The sequence below is a fragment of the Hyla sarda genome, chromosome 2 (genome assembly GCF_029499605.1).
Source record: "Hyla sarda isolate aHylSar1 chromosome 2, aHylSar1.hap1, whole genome shotgun sequence".
Taxonomy (NCBI): domain Eukaryota; kingdom Metazoa; phylum Chordata; class Amphibia; order Anura; family Hylidae; genus Hyla; species Hyla sarda.
In genome coordinates, this window is record NC_079190.1 from 232,324,242 (window position 1) to 232,342,414 (window position 18,173).

Consider the following 18,173-nt stretch of genomic DNA (forward strand, 5'->3'; position numbering starts at 1 on the left):
GTTGCTGGTGGTCGGAGAGTCTTACTGCGCTCAGCCAATCACCAGCCGCAGCAAAGTCCTGACTCAGCCGGCGATAGGCTGAGTGGCAGTGTGACGTTTTCGGCCCCGGCAGCAGTTGCCAGTGTAGTGAAGAATTTTGTGTCTTGAAGCGTTCTCACACTGCCGCTCAGCCTATCCCTGGCCGAGTCGGACTTCGCTGCGGCTGGAAGTGGATCGCGGCGGAGACTGGAGCCGGTTACCGGAGGCCCAGGGGGAGCGGAGGAAGGTATGTATATCTTTATTTTTATTTTTTTTTACTGCCGGCAGTATGGGCAACAGTTTTTATATTCTGAAGTTCTCCTTTAAAGTGGAAAACAATCCAGGAAAGCCACCACAACTTTCTGGTTGCCCCCTGCTTCTTTGTCCTGTTAAGGATATGTTCACATGGCAGAATGTTCTAACGGTAATATTCTGCTCGGTAATTCCTCTGCAGAAGAGTTCAATTGAATTCTGCTACACTGTTCACACAACAGAAATCCCGACTCCGGCATCCACAGAAAGTATAGGCATATCTATTCTTTCTCCCCATTCTGCTTGGAAATGCCTGCTGGAACACTTAAATGTGCGCATATTCCCATAGACTTGCATTGAGGGGGTGTGGCGTGACATCACAAGGGGGCATGACCATGATGTCACGACCCCAGCAGCCTACACGCAGCGTTTGGAATAAAATGTGCCAAACGCTGGGACCGCTGTCTTCAACTACTATTAGATATGCATGCTTACACCCAGGGGTCAGTTTCTCTAACCTCTATGAAAAATTTCAGGAAACAGATTAGAAGCAGTACCCCTCCTCTTCATCCACGGTTCTCCCTGTTCGTTCTCCTGATTGGTGGGGGTCTCGGACCATGCCTTGACCGATCAAAAGTTTTTCAAAATGACAAATATACTTAGGCCATGATTAACCCCTTAAGGACACAGGGTAAATTTTCCACCTAAAAATCCATATTATGGCTTATTTTTTGTGCCACCAATTCTACTTTGCAGTGAGTCATTTTACCCAAAAATCCACGGCGAAACGGAAAAAAAAACAAAACGACAAAATCGAAGAAGAAAAATGCCATTTTGTAACTTTTGGGGGCTTCCGTTTCTATGCAGTGCATATTTTGGTAAAAATTACACCTTATTATTCTGTAGGTCCACACTTAAAATGATACCCTACTTATATAGGTTTGATTTTGTCGTACTTATGATTTTTTCCAGAACTACATGCAGGAAAATGTATACGTTTAAAGGGTACCTCTCATCAAATAAACTTTTGATATATTTTAGATTAATGAATGTTGAATAACTTTCCAATAGCATGTTAATGAAAAATATGCTTCTTTCTATTGTATTTTTCCCGATCAGTCCTGTCAGCAAGCATTTCTGACTCATGCTGGAGTCCTAAACACTCAGAGCTGCCAGCCTGCTTTGTTCACAGCCAAACAGGCTGTGAACAAAGCAGGCTGGCAGCTCTGAGTGTTCTCCTTTGTGAACAAAGCAGACTGGCAGCTCGTAGTGTTTAGGACTCCAGCATGAGTCTGAAATGCTTGCTGCCAGGACTGGTAGGGAGACCCCTAGTGATCATTTCTTCAAAGTGGAAAATTAAATAGAAAGAAGCATATTTTTTAATAACATGCAATTGTAAAGTTATTCTGCATACATTAATCTATAATATATCAAGTTTTATTGATGAGAGGTACCCTTTAAAAATGTCATCTTCTGACCCCTATAACTTTTTTATTTTTCTGTGTATGGGGTGGTATGAGGGCTAATTTTTTGCGCTGTGATCTGAAGTTTTTATCGGTACAATTTTTGTTTTGATCAGACTTTTTGATCACTTTTTATTCATTTTTTTAATGGTATAAAAAGTGACCAAAATACGCTTTTTTGGACTTTGGATTTTTTTACGTGTACGCCATTGACCGTGCGGTTTAATTAACGATATATTTTTATAGTTCGGACATTTACGCACGCAGCGATACCACATTTTTTTTAAGGGGTTAAGCTCATGTGAGCGTGAAACAGCCCGTTGGCCTGTGTTGCATCCGTGACCATACTGGAATAAACTACATTTGGCTTTATCCACGAGAGCTTCCCTGCATTTTCTTCTGATGATTGAGCACCAAGGAACAGCCTGGCTGCGATCTCCCTGCTGCACCCGATGTTCGTTTAGAACGTCGAGTGCATCGCCGGAGGCTTGTGATGTCATGGCCATGCCCCCTCAATGCAAGTCTATTGGAGGGGGCGTGACAGCCTTCATGCCCCTCCACTAGACTTCCATTGAGGAGGCGTGGCCATGTAATGAGCGGGGAGTGAGTGACACCAGAAGCCTCCGCACCGCCAGTCATACAGCACGGAGCGAAGTTCGCTCTGTTCACCAGATGTCTGGGGTGCCGCTGCCGAGATTGCGGGGGTCCTCAGTGGCGGAGCCCCAGCGATCAGACATCTTATCCCCTATCCTTTGGATAGGGGATAAGATGTCTAGGGGCAGTGTTCCCCTGATGTACAGTACTTCCTATTTTATTCTGTTAACCCTCATAAACCCAGTCATTATCCCTTCTGCTATAACATGCTGCATACTGACAGCAGAATACAGTCCGCTGGTGACAGCCTGTAGTTTGCAGTTTTTATAACTTAAAATCATATATTAAGTCGTATCCATTGACCTCCATTAACCCCTTAAGGACCATGGGTTTTCCTGTTTTTTGCACTTTCGTTTTTTCCTCCTCACCTTTTAAAAATCGTAACCCTTTCAAATTTGCACCTAAAAATCCATATGATGGCTTATTTTTTGCACCACCAATTCTACTTTGTAATAAACCAATCAGTCATTTTACTCAAAAATCTACAGCGGAACGAAAAAAAAAATTAATAAATCATTGTGCGACAAAATCAAAGAAAAAAAAACGCCATTTTGTAATTTTTGGGGGCTTCCGTTTCTACGCAGTACATTTTTTGGTAAAAATTACATTCTTTATTCTGTAGGTCCATACGATTAAAATGATACCCTACTTATATAGGTTTGATTTTGTCGTACTTATGGAAAAAATCATAACTACATGCAGGAAAATGTATACATTTAAAATGGTCATCTTCTGACCCCCTATAACCTTTTTATTTTTCTGCATATGGGGTGGTATGAGGGCTCATTTGTTGCGCTGTGATCTGAAGTTAATGGTACCATTTTTGTATTGATCTGACTTTTTGATCGCTTTTTATAAATTTTTCTCATTATATAAAAAAGTGACCAAAAATACGTTATTTTGAACTTTTTGTGCGTACGCCATTGACCCTGCGGTTTAATTAATGATTTTTTTTAAACACTTTTTTTTTGCAGTGTTACAGCTCCCATAGGTGACTATAACATTGCATACACTGATTGCCAGCACTGTTCACTGTAAAGCAATAGCTTTGCATTGTTCAGTGTGATCGGAGGTCAATTTCTCAAGCCTGAATCTGAGGCTTGGAGCAATCAATCACCGATCGGACGCGCCGGAGGAAGGTGAGTGACCCTCCGCTCGCGTCCTAGCTGATCGGGACACCGCATTTTTACTGCAATGGTCCTCATCAGCTCCACTGAGCAGCCGGGAAGGTTTTATTTTTGTTTTAGACTAAAGGGTTAATAGCACGCAGCACTGCGATCGCTGCCGCGCGATATTATCCCCAGCTTCAGTTACATGCCAGGACCGACTTGATATGATATGCGGTCACCACGCGTTATATAACGGGAGTGGACCACGGACGTAAATATACATGCATGATCGTAAGGGGGGGGGGGGGTTAGTAGAAAAAAAATATAAAAAATTTGTATCCATTACACACATCCGATTTGATCCGCAACAGATTTCACACGATTTTTTGTTCAGGTCTGAAATCGGGTTTGACCATGATTTCAGACCTGAACAAAAATCGTGTGAAATTGAATGCGGATCAAATCAGATGTGTGTAATGGAGGTCAATGGATCCAACTTTAAATACGATTTTAAAGTTATAAAATTGTTTACTCAAGTCAGATGGCGAAATCGTAATGTGAACGCAGCCTTAGCTTTTATTTTACCAGAGGAATATGAGGAATGACAGTCGAGTTCTGATTGGTTGCTATGAGCAATAAAGATTATCTTACTATAGGACAACTTCATAGTTCTCTCTCAACGTGAAAAACTATGACACCCGGGCAGGACATTACCACTTACTCTAGACTAGACACAGTGTACACCGCCGCACCACAGGCAGCGCTACTCACGCGTCAGTGAGTTTACATTGACGGGCACTACCATCAGCTCACTAAGGTTCAGACACAGCAACCAATCACAGATCGCCACGTCACTGCTCCCCCTCCCGCGTGCAGCAGGAGAGCTGTGCGGTAGAGGACGCGGTTAGGACGTTAGGTGTGCACAGTGATACCGCTCCACCTCAGTTCCTTACCTGAGTGCCCTTGCCGGCTCCCGGTGGCCCCAGTAGGATGGCTCTGATCCCATCCATTACTGAGCTCCGTTCAGTACCTTCCCTGGGAGCCATGTTTCACGCCACAGAACCGACAATCCTATAACCTACTACTCACACCGAAAGTAATACTACACCCACTCTCTGATCTGATTGGCTATGTCATGTAGGCGTTTCTCGACGCGCTATGTCCATTGGATAATCTGTCTGCCCGTCATACACCATATTTAGCCAATAAGGCGGCCATTGGTGGATATTCATGTGATGGGATGTGCTGAGAAGGCGGGAAGCGGAAGGTCTTGAGGTCGTCCTGGTAGTTGCAGAACACGTGGCTACACTGGGCGTGGCCTGGCGACTGGACTTGTCATATTTCTGTTGCGTGTTTGCACGGTTTGGCATTGTTTATGGTAAAGGTCAGATGGATGACAGCAGCTGTCCCTGACAGAATCCCATAGTAAAGTCAGTGTATACCCAGCTACTACTGTTATCTGCAGATGACCCCACTGTCATGTTTCCTCCCAGTCAGTGATTTGACCCCTTAGTTGCTGTAAACAAGTGGAGACGTATGTTGGGGGGGGGGGGACTGAGGTAGGAAGATCTGTTGTTCATTTCTCTTTGCTGTCCATGACACATAGGTCAGTAACCCCCCTCTATTAACCCCTTAATGACCACAAATACTTACATAAATAGCCATGCTGTAACTAAAAATTAGTTTAACCATTTACATGCCGTGGTCAAATCATGTCTGCTGCATGAGAAGAGTGCTGCTTACCTGTAGCAGCCCCAGATATCCGCAGCCCTCTGATTTTCTCCAGTTCCATGGCAGCCTCTTGTAAAGGCCTCCAGGCCTGCAATTGGTGTCTCTGCACCCAACCGCCTTATGCAGCATGGCTGGTTACATTGCCTAAGGGTATGTTCACACTACGTAATTCCCACGGAATTCCGCGAACGGAATTACGTGCTGTGAACACAAACATCAGTGTGAATGGGTTTCCGCGAGATCCGCTCACACTGGAATTTCAGCGGCGGACAATTCCGCCGCTGAAATAGTTCCGCGCAAAGAAAGAACATGTTCATTCTTTGCGCCGAAGTCCACGAACACTGCATGGCCGTCAATGGTGACGGTGCAGTGCCGCGCGGTCCTACCACCGAAGCATTGCGGCGGCCGCCAGAACGGAATCTCCGCTTGTGGAATTCTGCGAGCAGAGATTCCGTTCATAATCCGTAGTGTGAACATACCCTTAGACTACGTTACTGGCAAAAAAAAGGCCAGAAAAAAACCACAAAAACCTGGCACTGAATCTCCATGCGTTTTGGTGTTTGTTCTGGCATTTTTACCTTTGTGTGGAATTGCCTTTTTTTGCTCCTTTGGCAGGCTTTTTTGGTAATTTTGTTGGGTATCACAAAAAAGATGCAAAAGAGGATTTAACCCCTTAAAGGGGTACTCTGCCGCTGCTGGGGACCCCGGGGATCGCCACTGCGGCACCCCGCTATCATTACTGCACAGAGCGAGTTCGCTCTGTGCGTAATGACGGGCGATACAGGGGCTGGAGCAGCGTGACGTCATGGCTCCGCCCCTCATGACATCACGGCCCGTCCCCTTAATGCAAGTCTATGGCAGGGGGCATGATGACCGCCACGCCCCCTTCCCATAGACTTGTATTGACGGGGGCGGGCTGTGACGTCACGAGGGTCGGAGCCGTGACGTAACGATGCTCCGGCCCCTGTATCGCCCGTCATTACGTGCAGAGCGATCTCGCTCTGCGCAGTAATGATAGCGGGGTGCTGCAGCAGCGATCCCCGGGGTCCCCAGCAGCGGGACCCCGGCGATCTGACATCTTATCCCCTATCCTTTGAATAGGGGATAAGATGTCTAGTGGCGGAGTACCCCTTTAACCCCTTGGGGACGGAGCCCATTATGACCCTAAGGACGGGAGCATTTTTTTGCAAATCTGACCACTGTCACTTTAAGCATTAATAACTCTGGGATGCTTTTACTTATAAATTTGATTCCGAGATTGTTTTTTCGTGACATATTCTACTTTATGTTAGTGGTAAATTTTCAGCGATACTTGCATCCTTTCTTGGTGAAAAAGTTGAAAATTTTGCATTTTTCTAACTTTGAAGCTCTCTGCTTATAAGGAATATAGATATTCCAAATAAATTATATATTGATTCGCATATACAATATGTCTACTTTATGTTTGCATCATAAAATTGATGAGTTTTTACTTTTGGAAGACACCAGAGGGCTTCAAAGTTCAGCAACAATTTTCCAATTTTTCGCAAAATTTTCAAAATCGGAATTTGAAGTTTGAAGGGTCTTCTGGTTAGAAATACCCCATAAATGACCCCATTATCAAAACTGCACCCCTCAAAGTATTCAAAATGATATTCAGTCAGTGTGTTAACCCTTTAGGTGTTTCACAGGAATAGCAGCAAAGTGAAGGAGAAATTTCAAAATCTTCATTTTTTTACACTCGCATGTTCTTGTAGACCCAGTTTTTGAATTTTTACAAGGGGTAAAAGGAAAAAAATCCTCTCAAAATTTGTAACCCAATTTCTCTTGAGTAAGGAAATACCTCATATGTGTATGTCAAGTGTTCAGCGGGCGCACTATAGAGGGCTCTGAAGCGAAGGAGCAACAATGGGATTTAGGAAGCCCCTATGGTGCCAGGACAGCAAAAACCCCCACATCGCACACTATTATGGAAACTACACCCCTCAAGGAACGTAACAAGGGGTACGGTGAGCCTTAACACCCCACAGGTGTTTGACAACTTTTTGTTAAAGTCGGATGTGTAAATGAAAAAATATATTTTTCCACTAAAATGCTGTTTTTTCCCCAAATTTTACTTTTTTATAAAGGGTAATAGGAGAAAATGCCCCCCAAAATGTGTAACCCATGGAAATACCCCATGTTTGGACGTCAAGTGCACTGCGAGCGAACTACAATGCTCAGAAGAGAAGGAGCGCCATTGAGCTTTTAGAGAGATAATTTGTTTGGAATGGAAGTCGGGGGCCATGTGCATTTACAAAGCCCCCCGTGGTGCCAGAACAGTGGACCCCCCACATGTGACCCCATTTTGGAAACTACACCCCTCACGGAATGTAATAAGGGGTACAGTGAGCATTTACACCCTACTGGCGTTTGACAGATCTTTGCAACAGTGGGCTGTGCAAACAAAAAAATTACATTTTTCATTTTCACGGACCACCGTTCCAAAAATCTGTCAGACACTTGTGGGGCTTAAATGCTCACTATACCCCTTATTACATTACATGAGGGGTGTAGTTTCCAAAATGGGGTCACATGTGGGTATTTATTTTTTGGGGTTTATGTCAGAACCGCTGTAAAATCAGCCACCTCTGTGCAAATCACCAATTTCGGCCTCAAATGTACATAGTGCGCTCTCACTCCTGAGCCTTGTTGTGCGCCCGCAGAGCACTTTACGCCCACATATGGGGTATTTCTGTACTCAGGAGAAATTGCGTTACAAATTTTGGGGGTCTTTTTTTCATTTTACCTCTTGTGAAAATAAAAAGTAAAGGGCAACACTTGAGGCGCATTTGAGGACTAAATTAGGGATTGCATAGGGGTGGACATAGGGGTATTCTACGCCAATGATTCCCAAACAGGGTGCCTCCAGCTGTTGCTAAACTCCCAGCATGCCTGGACAGTCAGTGGCTGTCCGGAAATGCTGTGAGTTGTTGTTTTGCAACAGCTGGAGGCTCCGTTTTGGAAACACTGCCGTACAATACGTTTTTCATTTTTATTGGGGGGGGGGGGGGAGACAGTGTAAGGGGGTGTTTATGTAGTGTTTTACTCTTTATTAGGTGTTAGTGTAGTGTAGTGTTTTTAGGGTACATTCGCACTGGCGGGTTACGGCGAGTTTCCCGCTAGGAATTTGCGCTGCGGCAAAAATTTGCCGCAGCTCATTCTTGAAGCAGGAAACTTGCTGTAAACCCGCCCGTGTGAATGTACCCTGTACGTTCTCATGGGGGGGGGGAACCTCCAGCTGTTTCAAAACTACAACTCCCAGCATGCACCGTCTGTCAGTACATGCTGGGAGTTGTAGTTTTGAAACAGCTGGAGGCACACTGGTTGGAAAATACTGAGTTAGGTTCTGTTACCTAACTCAGTATTTTCCAACTAGTGTGCCTCCAGCTGTTGCAAAACTACAATTCCCAGCATGACTGATCACAGAAGGGCATGCTGGGAGATGTAGTTATGCAACAGCTAGAGGTACGCAACTACAACTCTCAGCATGCCGAGACAGCTGTTATCAATGTGGGCATGCTGGAATTTGTAGTTTTGCAACATCTGGAGTGCTACAATTTAGAGACCACTGAACAGTGATCTCCAAACTGTGGACCTCCAGATGTTGCAAAACTACAACTCCCAGCATGCCCAGACAGCAAACAGCTGTGTGGGCATGCTAGGAGTTGTAGTTTTGCAAGATCTAGAGGGCAGTATAGAGATCACTGTGCAGTGGTCTCTAAACTGCAGACCTCCAGCTGTTGTAAAACTACAAATTCCAGCATGCCCACACAGCAAACAGCTGTCTGGGCATGCTGGGAGTTGTAGTTTTGCAACATCTGGAGGGCTACAGTCTAGAGACCACTATAGTGGTCTCAGACTGTAGCCCTCTAGATGTTGCTATGCAACTACTCACCGGCTTCCGTCGCATCCGGGAGCCGTCCTCTTCTGCCGCACGCCGCCGCAAATCTCCGTCGCCGCCCGCCGATCCCCGTCGCTCCGCTGCCTCCGGAGGGGTAAGTGGACGTCGGCGCCCGGTCCTCTTCGTTTTCCCCGTTCTGCCCCGCCTATTGTGGGTGGGCAGGACGGGGAAAACGAAAGTAAACCCCTCCGCCCCTGATCTGCTATTGGTGGTCGCGTCTTAGACACCCGCGATCCCCCTTCTATTCCGGGTCACCAGAGACCCGTAATGACCCGGAATCGGCGCAAATCGCAAGTGTGAATTCACTTGCGATTTGCGCCGATCGCCGACATGGGGGGGCCTAATGACCCCCCTGGGCATTTGCACGGGGTGTCTGCTGATAGATATCAGCAGTCACCCCGGCCCGATCCCCGCCCGGCGCGCGGCGGGGACCGAAATTCCCATGGGCGTATGGATTTTTGCACTCTAATTTTTTTGCTCCTCACCTTCTAAAAATCATAGCACTTTCCATTTATCACCTACAGACCAATATGAGGGCTTGTTTTTTGCATCATCAATTTTACTTTGTAATACCATCAATAATTTCACCACATCTTTGGTGAAGAAGCTTACAAAATAATTACCATATATGTGGGTATGTGTGAAACTAACTTACTATAATACCAATACCCTATTAAAATATAACCTTTATTATGTCTTTTTAAAAATGTACTATAGATATTTAATCTCCAGCAACCTGCTGTATATAAAGATATAAAATGATGCTCACATCAAACTAGTATCTATACATGTCATAGGTATGCATATTTGAAAAACAGATATATGCAGACAGGTTAACAATACAGTATAACAATATCGTTGAGTGTCACTCACGTACTGCAGGCTGTATTCTCTTTTCAGTCCTTAGGGAGGAGACTGTCGTGGGGTAAGATAAAGTTATGGTGGTATCCAGATGTGTATATTAATAATGGTTATAATATCCTAACACTCCTGCTATATACAGAATTTTACCCTACCTAACAGCGGGGGAGGCGCCCCCACTTCAACCGTTTACTCTCCACTCCCTATGGCTGACTAGACAAAATATATGCATACATATCAATACAGAGCCATTAATAATATATAATGATGCATCATTATACAGCACATCTATGTGTATAAAATAGTGAATAAACGTTAAATAAATAAATCCTTCACCAAATAAACAATTAGAAGAAAGAAAAAGATAAGGAAGGATAAAATTTAAACCTTTGAAATACCTCTACGCGTTTCCCCCCGGTAACATAATGGTGGTCGGGGTTCCTCAGGAGGTTTTTACCAGGAAAGGTACTGTGCTGGTACAGATGGAAGCAATGTCACAGCAAAAAATCATTGATCCACAGATATTACCTGCACAGGGAGGCATGCATACAATCACACTGCATGCCACACTGTACTCAGCAGCTATGCCCATATTTATAGTAAGGATGGTTACTCACGTCATGTTCACGTGTGATACTCGCTGGCGTCTCCACGCGACTCTCCAAACAACATGCGTCACTTTCGGATGTCAGTGTGTACAAAAACCGGAAGTGACGTTAGCGATCCACCAAGTGGAACACATAAGAAAATCCCAGTACGGGCAAAAATTATCAAATAAAACTAATGCTCCTAAGAAGAAGGCTGATGTAATACATGCAAAAAACAAAGAAAATGGAAGTTCAGCTCACCACCGTGCGGTAATGGATACAGGAGCTCCGTAGTGGCAGGAGAGCAAGGCAGGCAAGGCGCGGGCCGTATCCCAGAGAACAATGGAAGAAAGGAAGCACACGTGCAGGGGGGCCTCCAGCTGCTCCAAAAAAGTCCAATTAGAAAAATAAAACTTCACCTTTAATTCGACATGCTTAAAAACGAGGGATATCCATGATAGAACATAATAAGGAAGATAGACCGACGTGTTTCGAGCCTATATTGGCTCTTAGTCGTGGCACGTAGTATTGCGGGCAAGTGCCCCTTTTATAGTGTAACTCCAAATGACCCCAAACGGAAACCAGGAAAATTGGATCCCAAGGTGACACACCTGTAAAACATGGTATGGACTGATTGTCATGTATAAGGTAAGTGTATAGCATTAAGTGGCACGTACACCATGGCCATTTCCATTCATGTAAGTTAATACTGACAATATAACATAGCTCATGTGTAGGTGTCGCTATTCAGACATATAGGAGTTGCTAGAAATTTCTATATATACATATATATATATATATATGGAGAGGTTACATATGGGATCTCACTTACAGAATAACGCAACCAGAGACGCGTGGTGTGAATGTTCAGTTAAGTGTTAGATGAACAGACATAACCACACAGGGAAACAGGGAGATTGCAAAGGTGTGCTCAAATCATAGGTAGGATATTTAGGGGGTGAGATCCTCAACTGAAAAACATCTTTAATAAATATACATAAGGTCATGCTTTGTGTTCATGCCGGTGGGGAAGCGAGAATCCAATACAAGGATCCAATACGCTTCACGGGACCTAAGTTTAGCCATTCTGTCTCCTCCCCTTCGGCATGAAAACACCTGTTCTATCGCTGTAACTCTAAAACCTCTTGAGTCATTCTGGTGTTGCTCTCGGAGATGTCTGGTGAGTCCAGATACAAAGCGATTGCTCATTAGGTTGTTAGTAGTGCACCGAAAATGTTCGTCGATATGTGTTTTTAACTTCCTCGCTGTGCTGCCTACGTATTGTTTCTGGCAGGTGGTGCATGTTACCAGGTACACTACGTATGTAGAGTTGCAGTTAATTAGTGTTTTGATGGGAAATGTTTTGTTTGTAACGGTTGATGTGAAAGTGGATCCATTGAGCATAAGGCTACAGCATGTACATCTGATGGCGTTGCACTTGTAGCAACCAATGGTAGACAACCAATTCTTAGTAGTTTCTCTGGATGCAAATTCACTGGGAGAAAGGAGGTCCCTAAGAGATACTCCTTTCTTGGCTACAAACCGAGTACCATGTTCCAGTAGGTGGGCTGTGGCTTCATCTTGGAAAAGGATGGGTAGGTGTTTTTTCAAAATAGTGCATATCTCCTGGAAGTCACTGCTGTATGGTGTAGAATAAGTAACCATGTGTATAGGCTCAGTCTCTCGGGATTGTGTTGTGGGTTCTTCCAAATACATTTCCCTGTTTTTAGAGTCTACTATACACTGTGCTCTTTTTAAGGTGGATTGTGTGTAGCCTCTCTTTTTGAGACAGTTTCCAATGTCCCTGCAGCTGGATTCATATGCTGTTGTGTTTTCATGCCGAAGGGAAGGAGACAGAATGGCTAAACTTAGGTCCCTTGAAGCGTATTGGATCCTTGTATTGGATTCTCGCTTCCCCACCGGCATGAACACAAATCATATGTTGATGAAGAAGCCCTTTTTGCTCTTATTAGCTCCCCAATAGGTAGATTGCGGATAGTATGTTTTGGGTGATTGCTCTCGGCATGTAAGATGCTATTACCCGCAGTGGGCTTTCTGTACATTCTGGTATGAACCAAGTTTAGCTCCACATCTCCTGTTAAGGGGACATCTAGAAAGTTGGTTTCTGAATGGTCCAGTATGTGTGTAAATTTTAAATTGTGTGAATTTTGATTGAGATAATTCACAAATGAAACGGCTTCTTCATCCGATCCCCGCCACACTAGGAGGAGGTCATCTATATACCTGCCATACCACCCCACAAGGGGGTGGTAGATGTTATTGGCTGTATACAGGTAGACCTTCTCCCAGTGGGCCATGTATAGATTGACTAAAGACGGGGAGAATTTGGCCCCCATTGGGCATCCAGTGATTTGGAAAAAAAAATGTCCGTCAAAAGAAAAAAAGTTATGCTTTAGCACTAAGAGTAATAAATTAAGTATATACTGTTTGAGATCATAGCTGTAGTTGGAATATTTATTAAGATGGAATTCCACTGCTGACAGGGCGGATTCATGGGGTATGCTAGTATATAGGGCAGTGACGTCACATGAAAGCCACTTGTCTCGTTCGCTCCATGTGAGCGATTTGGAGGCTAGCAGTAGAGTTTTGGTGTCTCGGATAAATCCCATAGTTCTGGGGACAAGGGGCTGTAAAAGATGGTCCAGCCATTCACCCAAGTGTTCCTGTAGGGATTCAATTCCCGCAACTATCGGGCGGAGCGGGGGGGGGGGGGATGTGTTTTTATGGGTCTTGGGAAAGCCGTGAAAGATAGGACATATAGGGAACTCCGGTATCATGTACTGCTTTTGTTTGTTGTTTATAATGCCCATCTGTACTCCTTCTTCCAGTAATTTTTCTAATTTGTTCTTAACCACTGCAGTGGAGTTGATGGAGATTTTTCTATACGTGGTGGTGTCTTCCAGTAGTTGTAAAATTTGTTTTTTGTATAACATTTTATCGAGTACCACCACTGAGCCCCCTTTATCTGCCTGTCGTATAATGATGTTATCATTTTTAATCAGTTTTTGTAAGTCCATGTTTTGTGATTTACTGAAATTGGGGGTGGTGGTTTCAGGTGATTGGAACAATGTCTTTAAGTCCTTATCCACTCTGGATTGGAAAACATCCATATAGTCCACTCTAGAACTGACCGGGTAAAAGTGTGGGTTACTGGTGCTGAAGCTGCCCTTTGTTTCAGTAATTTCAGGTTCTCTTTGGCTGGAATGAAGGAGGTCTTGTAGCTCCATAAGTGTAAGTAAATTGAGTTGGTCCTGGAAAGAGGATGACAATGGGAGTGTGACATTCCCTATATGGTTTAGAGACTTAATTTCAGATTGTGGCTCTCCTGTGTGTATAAACTCTTCCGTAGTTGAGGGGTCCATTGTCTGGTCATTTAAAAAGTGTCTCTTCACAGACTTCTAATGAATCTGTTCACGTCTTTTATGGTCTGATATAGGTCCCCTCTTCTGGTTGGAACAAATGTGAGTCCCCTGTTCAGTATGGGTATTTGTCTTTCACTTAGTATGGTAGCGGATAAGTTGATTACAGAAAAATCTCCGCTGTTGGTTGCGTTTGTTAAGTTTTTTTGCTCCTTGTTTTTGTTTCTGTGCTGCTCTCCTGGTGGATCCATGTGTTTTTCTTTTCCTTTCTTTTTTTGTTTGCCCACTTCTAAAAAAAGATCCGGTTTTCCTGGTTTCCGTTTGGGGTCATTTGGAGTTACACTATGAAAGGGGCACTTGCCCGCAATACTATGTGCCACGACTAATAGCCAATATAGGCTCGAAACGCGTCGGTCTATCTTCCTTATTATGTTCTATCATGGATATCCGTCGTTTTTAAGCATGTCGAATTAAAGGTGAAGTTTTAAATTTTCTCATTGGACTTTTTTGGAGCAGCTGGAGGCCCCCCTGCACGTGATGTAATAGATGCATTACATTTCTCTGAGCAGAATTCTGAATATTCTGATGATTGGGCGCAATGAGTCAAAGTCGGAAGTGACGAGTGCGTACCACCGGTTCTCACAGGGTGGAACGCATCTCGTCTCCTCTCGCTTCTCTTCGTGAGTCCAAAGAACCGGATGTGTCAAATGCGTTCCACTCAGATGATATCCGGAACGCATTATACATCCAGAGTGGTGCAACCAAAATAAATCACCCCACGGATTACACCCATTAGTTCCTAGGCAATTGTAATCATACACAATCGTATATTCAGAACAATTATTAACAACATAGCATAAGTATGACAATACATACATAGATTAGCAACATGATAGAAATATTATAACACAAATTATATACTTTACAGGAGTACACCCATAGTTTAGTTAAATGCGAGAATTACACACCTGAACAATTTTGGGCAGACTGTTATAACTAAAGATAAGACTTAGGCTGGACAAAATTGGAGAACTGTTTATCCTCCTTTAACATGGGGGGGGGGGGGAGTGAAGGGGAAATTAAATTCTTCTGACACTCCCTCAAATACTAATACCCCACAGTTCATGATTACAGCCAGATTTTTTGGCCAGTTTTCATTCGATCCTGCGGAACATATGGAAAAACATTTCTTGCTCTTTTCATTTTTAGCATATCAAATATATCGCCAACATTTTTATTCAATAAAGCTCTGAAATGTTAGTTGGTCATTTAGACCCTTTGGAAAGACGCAGTCCATCCTATAAATCCATTGTGTCTCTTTCTTCAAAATGGCTCTGTCCCAGTCTCCACCCCTCGGACTCTTTCTTACCACCTCTATAACTCTAAAATTGAAACACTTTGTGTCGCCCTCATGGTGTTCCCAGACATGGCGTGCTTCAGAAGTGTCCCTCCTATGTCTCACGTCACCGAGATGTTCCCCCACTCTGCGTCTCAGCTCCCTCTTTGTCTTGCCCACATAATTCTTTGGGCAGGGGCAGGAAATTAAATATCACTCCTACAATTAGCGAAGTCCCGAGTGATATTTGTTTTTCCAGTTATGGCGTTACTGAAGGTTTAACCCTGGCCGATGTAGCGGCTGTTTGGCATGCCCCTATATCTGAAAGTACCTGTAGGTCTCCTATCTAACCAGGTACTCTCAGGTGTTAAGCGACTGTAGTGGCTGTGTATAATCCGATCACCTATTGAACCTCTTCTATAGGTCACAGAGGGTCTGTTAGTCACAACATGTGCTACATCCGAATCGGCCAACAGAATATTCCAGTGGCGCCTTAACACTGTCAGTACATTATGATATTGATTATCATAAGTGCCTATCAGCTGGATGATTTTTTTCGTCGTCTGATTTTTGTTTTGGGGTCAGAAGAGAGGTTCTATTGCGAGTAAAAGCATGTTTAAAGGCCTGTGTCAGGGGTGCAGATGGATATCCTCTGTCAGTAAACCTCATTTTGAGATCCTGGACCTGGTCATAAAAGTCCTCAGAGTTAGAACAGTTCCGACGCAATCTAAGGTATTGACCTTTTGGTATTCCTACTTTTTGTTTAGTAGGGTGATAGCTATCCCACCTCAATAAATTGTTAGAGGCGGTGGGTTTTCTATAGGTCTTTTTGGTCAAATACCCATCTGGGCCCTTTTCAATAATAACGTCTAGAAACGGTAAGCTGGTGAGACTGGATTCACTAGTAAAAGTGAGGCCAATGTTGTTAATGTTTAGTTCCACCACAAACCTTTTAAAAGAAATATCCGTGCCTCTCCAGAGTATCAGGAGGTCATCAATATAACACCCCCTTAAAATTATCTGGGGGCTCCACCACAGGTATTCTTCCCCAAAAACAACGGTGTCCTCCCACCAGCCCAGGAGCAAATTTGCATAGGTGGGGGCACAGGGGCTCCCCATCGCAGTGCCCCTGAGCTGGTGGAAGAACTTACCGTTGAATGTAAAATAATTATGGGAAAGCATGAAATAAAGCTATGTCATGACAAAGGAACTGTGGGTTCTGAAATTATATTGTTCATGATTTGTTGAAAGATATTGTTCATGATTCATCACTACCAGGTTCCCACCCTTATACGCATTCTTGAAGGTAAGATTTTTATCTTTTTCAACAGTAAAGAGCCTCACATTCTGTAGGGGTAAGATTGTTATCAATAGCATCCCTCCGATTAATTTTTTTCAGGTCTCTGATTACTAAACTCACAAAAATGTCGATACAATTTGTATCGGATATGGGAGGCATTCTGGTGCTTGAAGTGACGTGAATGGTCCTTCCCCCCAGGTTTCTCTAGAAAAAGAAAAGGGTGAAGGCGCTCCTAGTGGAGTAAGTTCACTTCAATGGTAGAAGGGATAGGTGGAGAAATCACTGCTCACCGACATAGTTGTGTAGCCCATACACAACAATGGAGATCGTGTGGATAAGTCAAGGTCTGCAGTCTTCCTGGTATAAACAGTCGTGACTAAAGCGGGCTTCTAGTCCAGGAATTGGACGGCGCTTACCGGGACAAGGACACCAAACAGGTAGTATACCTTCCAAGAGGGATTTATTTTGTTAATGCAACGCGTTTCACCATGCATGCGTGGCTTCCTCAGGCCTGACCTTCTTCCCAGAGTTCAGCTAGAATCCTGACCTCTGATAAATCAATATCACCTAGACGCAATGTTCGATTCTGATCCCGTTCTTGAGTTTTAAAGAATTTTTTCCATCTGAGTTTTCTTGCAAACAGGTTTATATCATTTGCCCAAATAAAAGGATTGAATGATGTTGTTGGGAAAAGGATGAACCCTTCGCAAGTACCTGTAGCTCATCATGTGAAAAAACCCTTTCAGTCAGATTAATGATATGTTTAGTGTCAATCACTGTTTCCCTGGGGGATCTTGAGTGCGAGTCCGTAGCCCATATTGAGCCTCCCCCCTCTGTCCCTCTAAAAAAGAGGAAGAAGAGGAGGAAGGCGCATTGTAGGCCTATAGTGTCAGGGGTTGGGATCCCTTACGCAGAACATTGGAATTTATTTGGATTCTTTTCTTCGCCAGTTCGTCACTAGTCTCCCCTCTTATATCAGGGATACAACCGATTTACTGAATAAACTAGAGGGGATCAATATAGGCCCTGACACCATTTTGGGGTCGATAGGTGTGGAGGCGCTGTATAGTAGTATTCCACATGTGAGCGGCTTGGATGCAGTAAATTATTTCCTCCAAAGTAGAGGAAATCATTTCAGAACCCACAGTTCCTTTGTCATGACATTGCTTAATTTCATTCTTTCCCATAATTATTTTACATTCAACGGTAAGTTCTTCCACCAGCTCAGGGGCACTGCGATAGGGAGCCCTTGTGCCCCCACCTATGCAAATTTGCTCCTGGGCTGGTGGGAGGACACCGTTGTTTTTGGGGAAGAAGACCTGTGGTGGAGCCCCCAGATAATTTTCTGGGGGCGTCATATTGATGACATCCTGATACTCTGGACAGGCACGGATATTTCTTTTAAAAGGTTTGTGGAGGAATTAAACATTAACAACATTGGCCTCACTTTTACTAGTGAATACAGTCTCACCAGCCTACCGTTTCTAGACTTTATTATTGAAAAGGGCCCAGATGGGTATTTGACCACAAAGACCTATAGAAAACCCACCGCCTCTAACA

The 18,173-nt window shown here is 43.9% G+C and overlaps 1 protein-coding gene across 4 annotated transcripts in view; it reads right to left on the reverse strand.

The window, feature by feature from the left end:
- Positions 1–4,796, reverse strand: part of AK2 (adenylate kinase 2) — a 33,014-nt gene extending 28,218 nt beyond the window's left edge. For 2 of the 4 annotated variants that reach the window (XM_056556568.1, XM_056556567.1), the window contains exon 1: positions 4,450–4,602. In XM_056556568.1, coding sequence (XP_056412543.1) covers positions 4,450–4,542 — 93 coding nt within the window. In that variant the 5' untranslated portion in view covers positions 4,543–4,602. The other 2 variants (XM_056556569.1, XM_056556570.1) reach the window with 2 other exon arrangements.
- Positions 4,797–18,173: the final 13,377 nt, after the last annotated feature.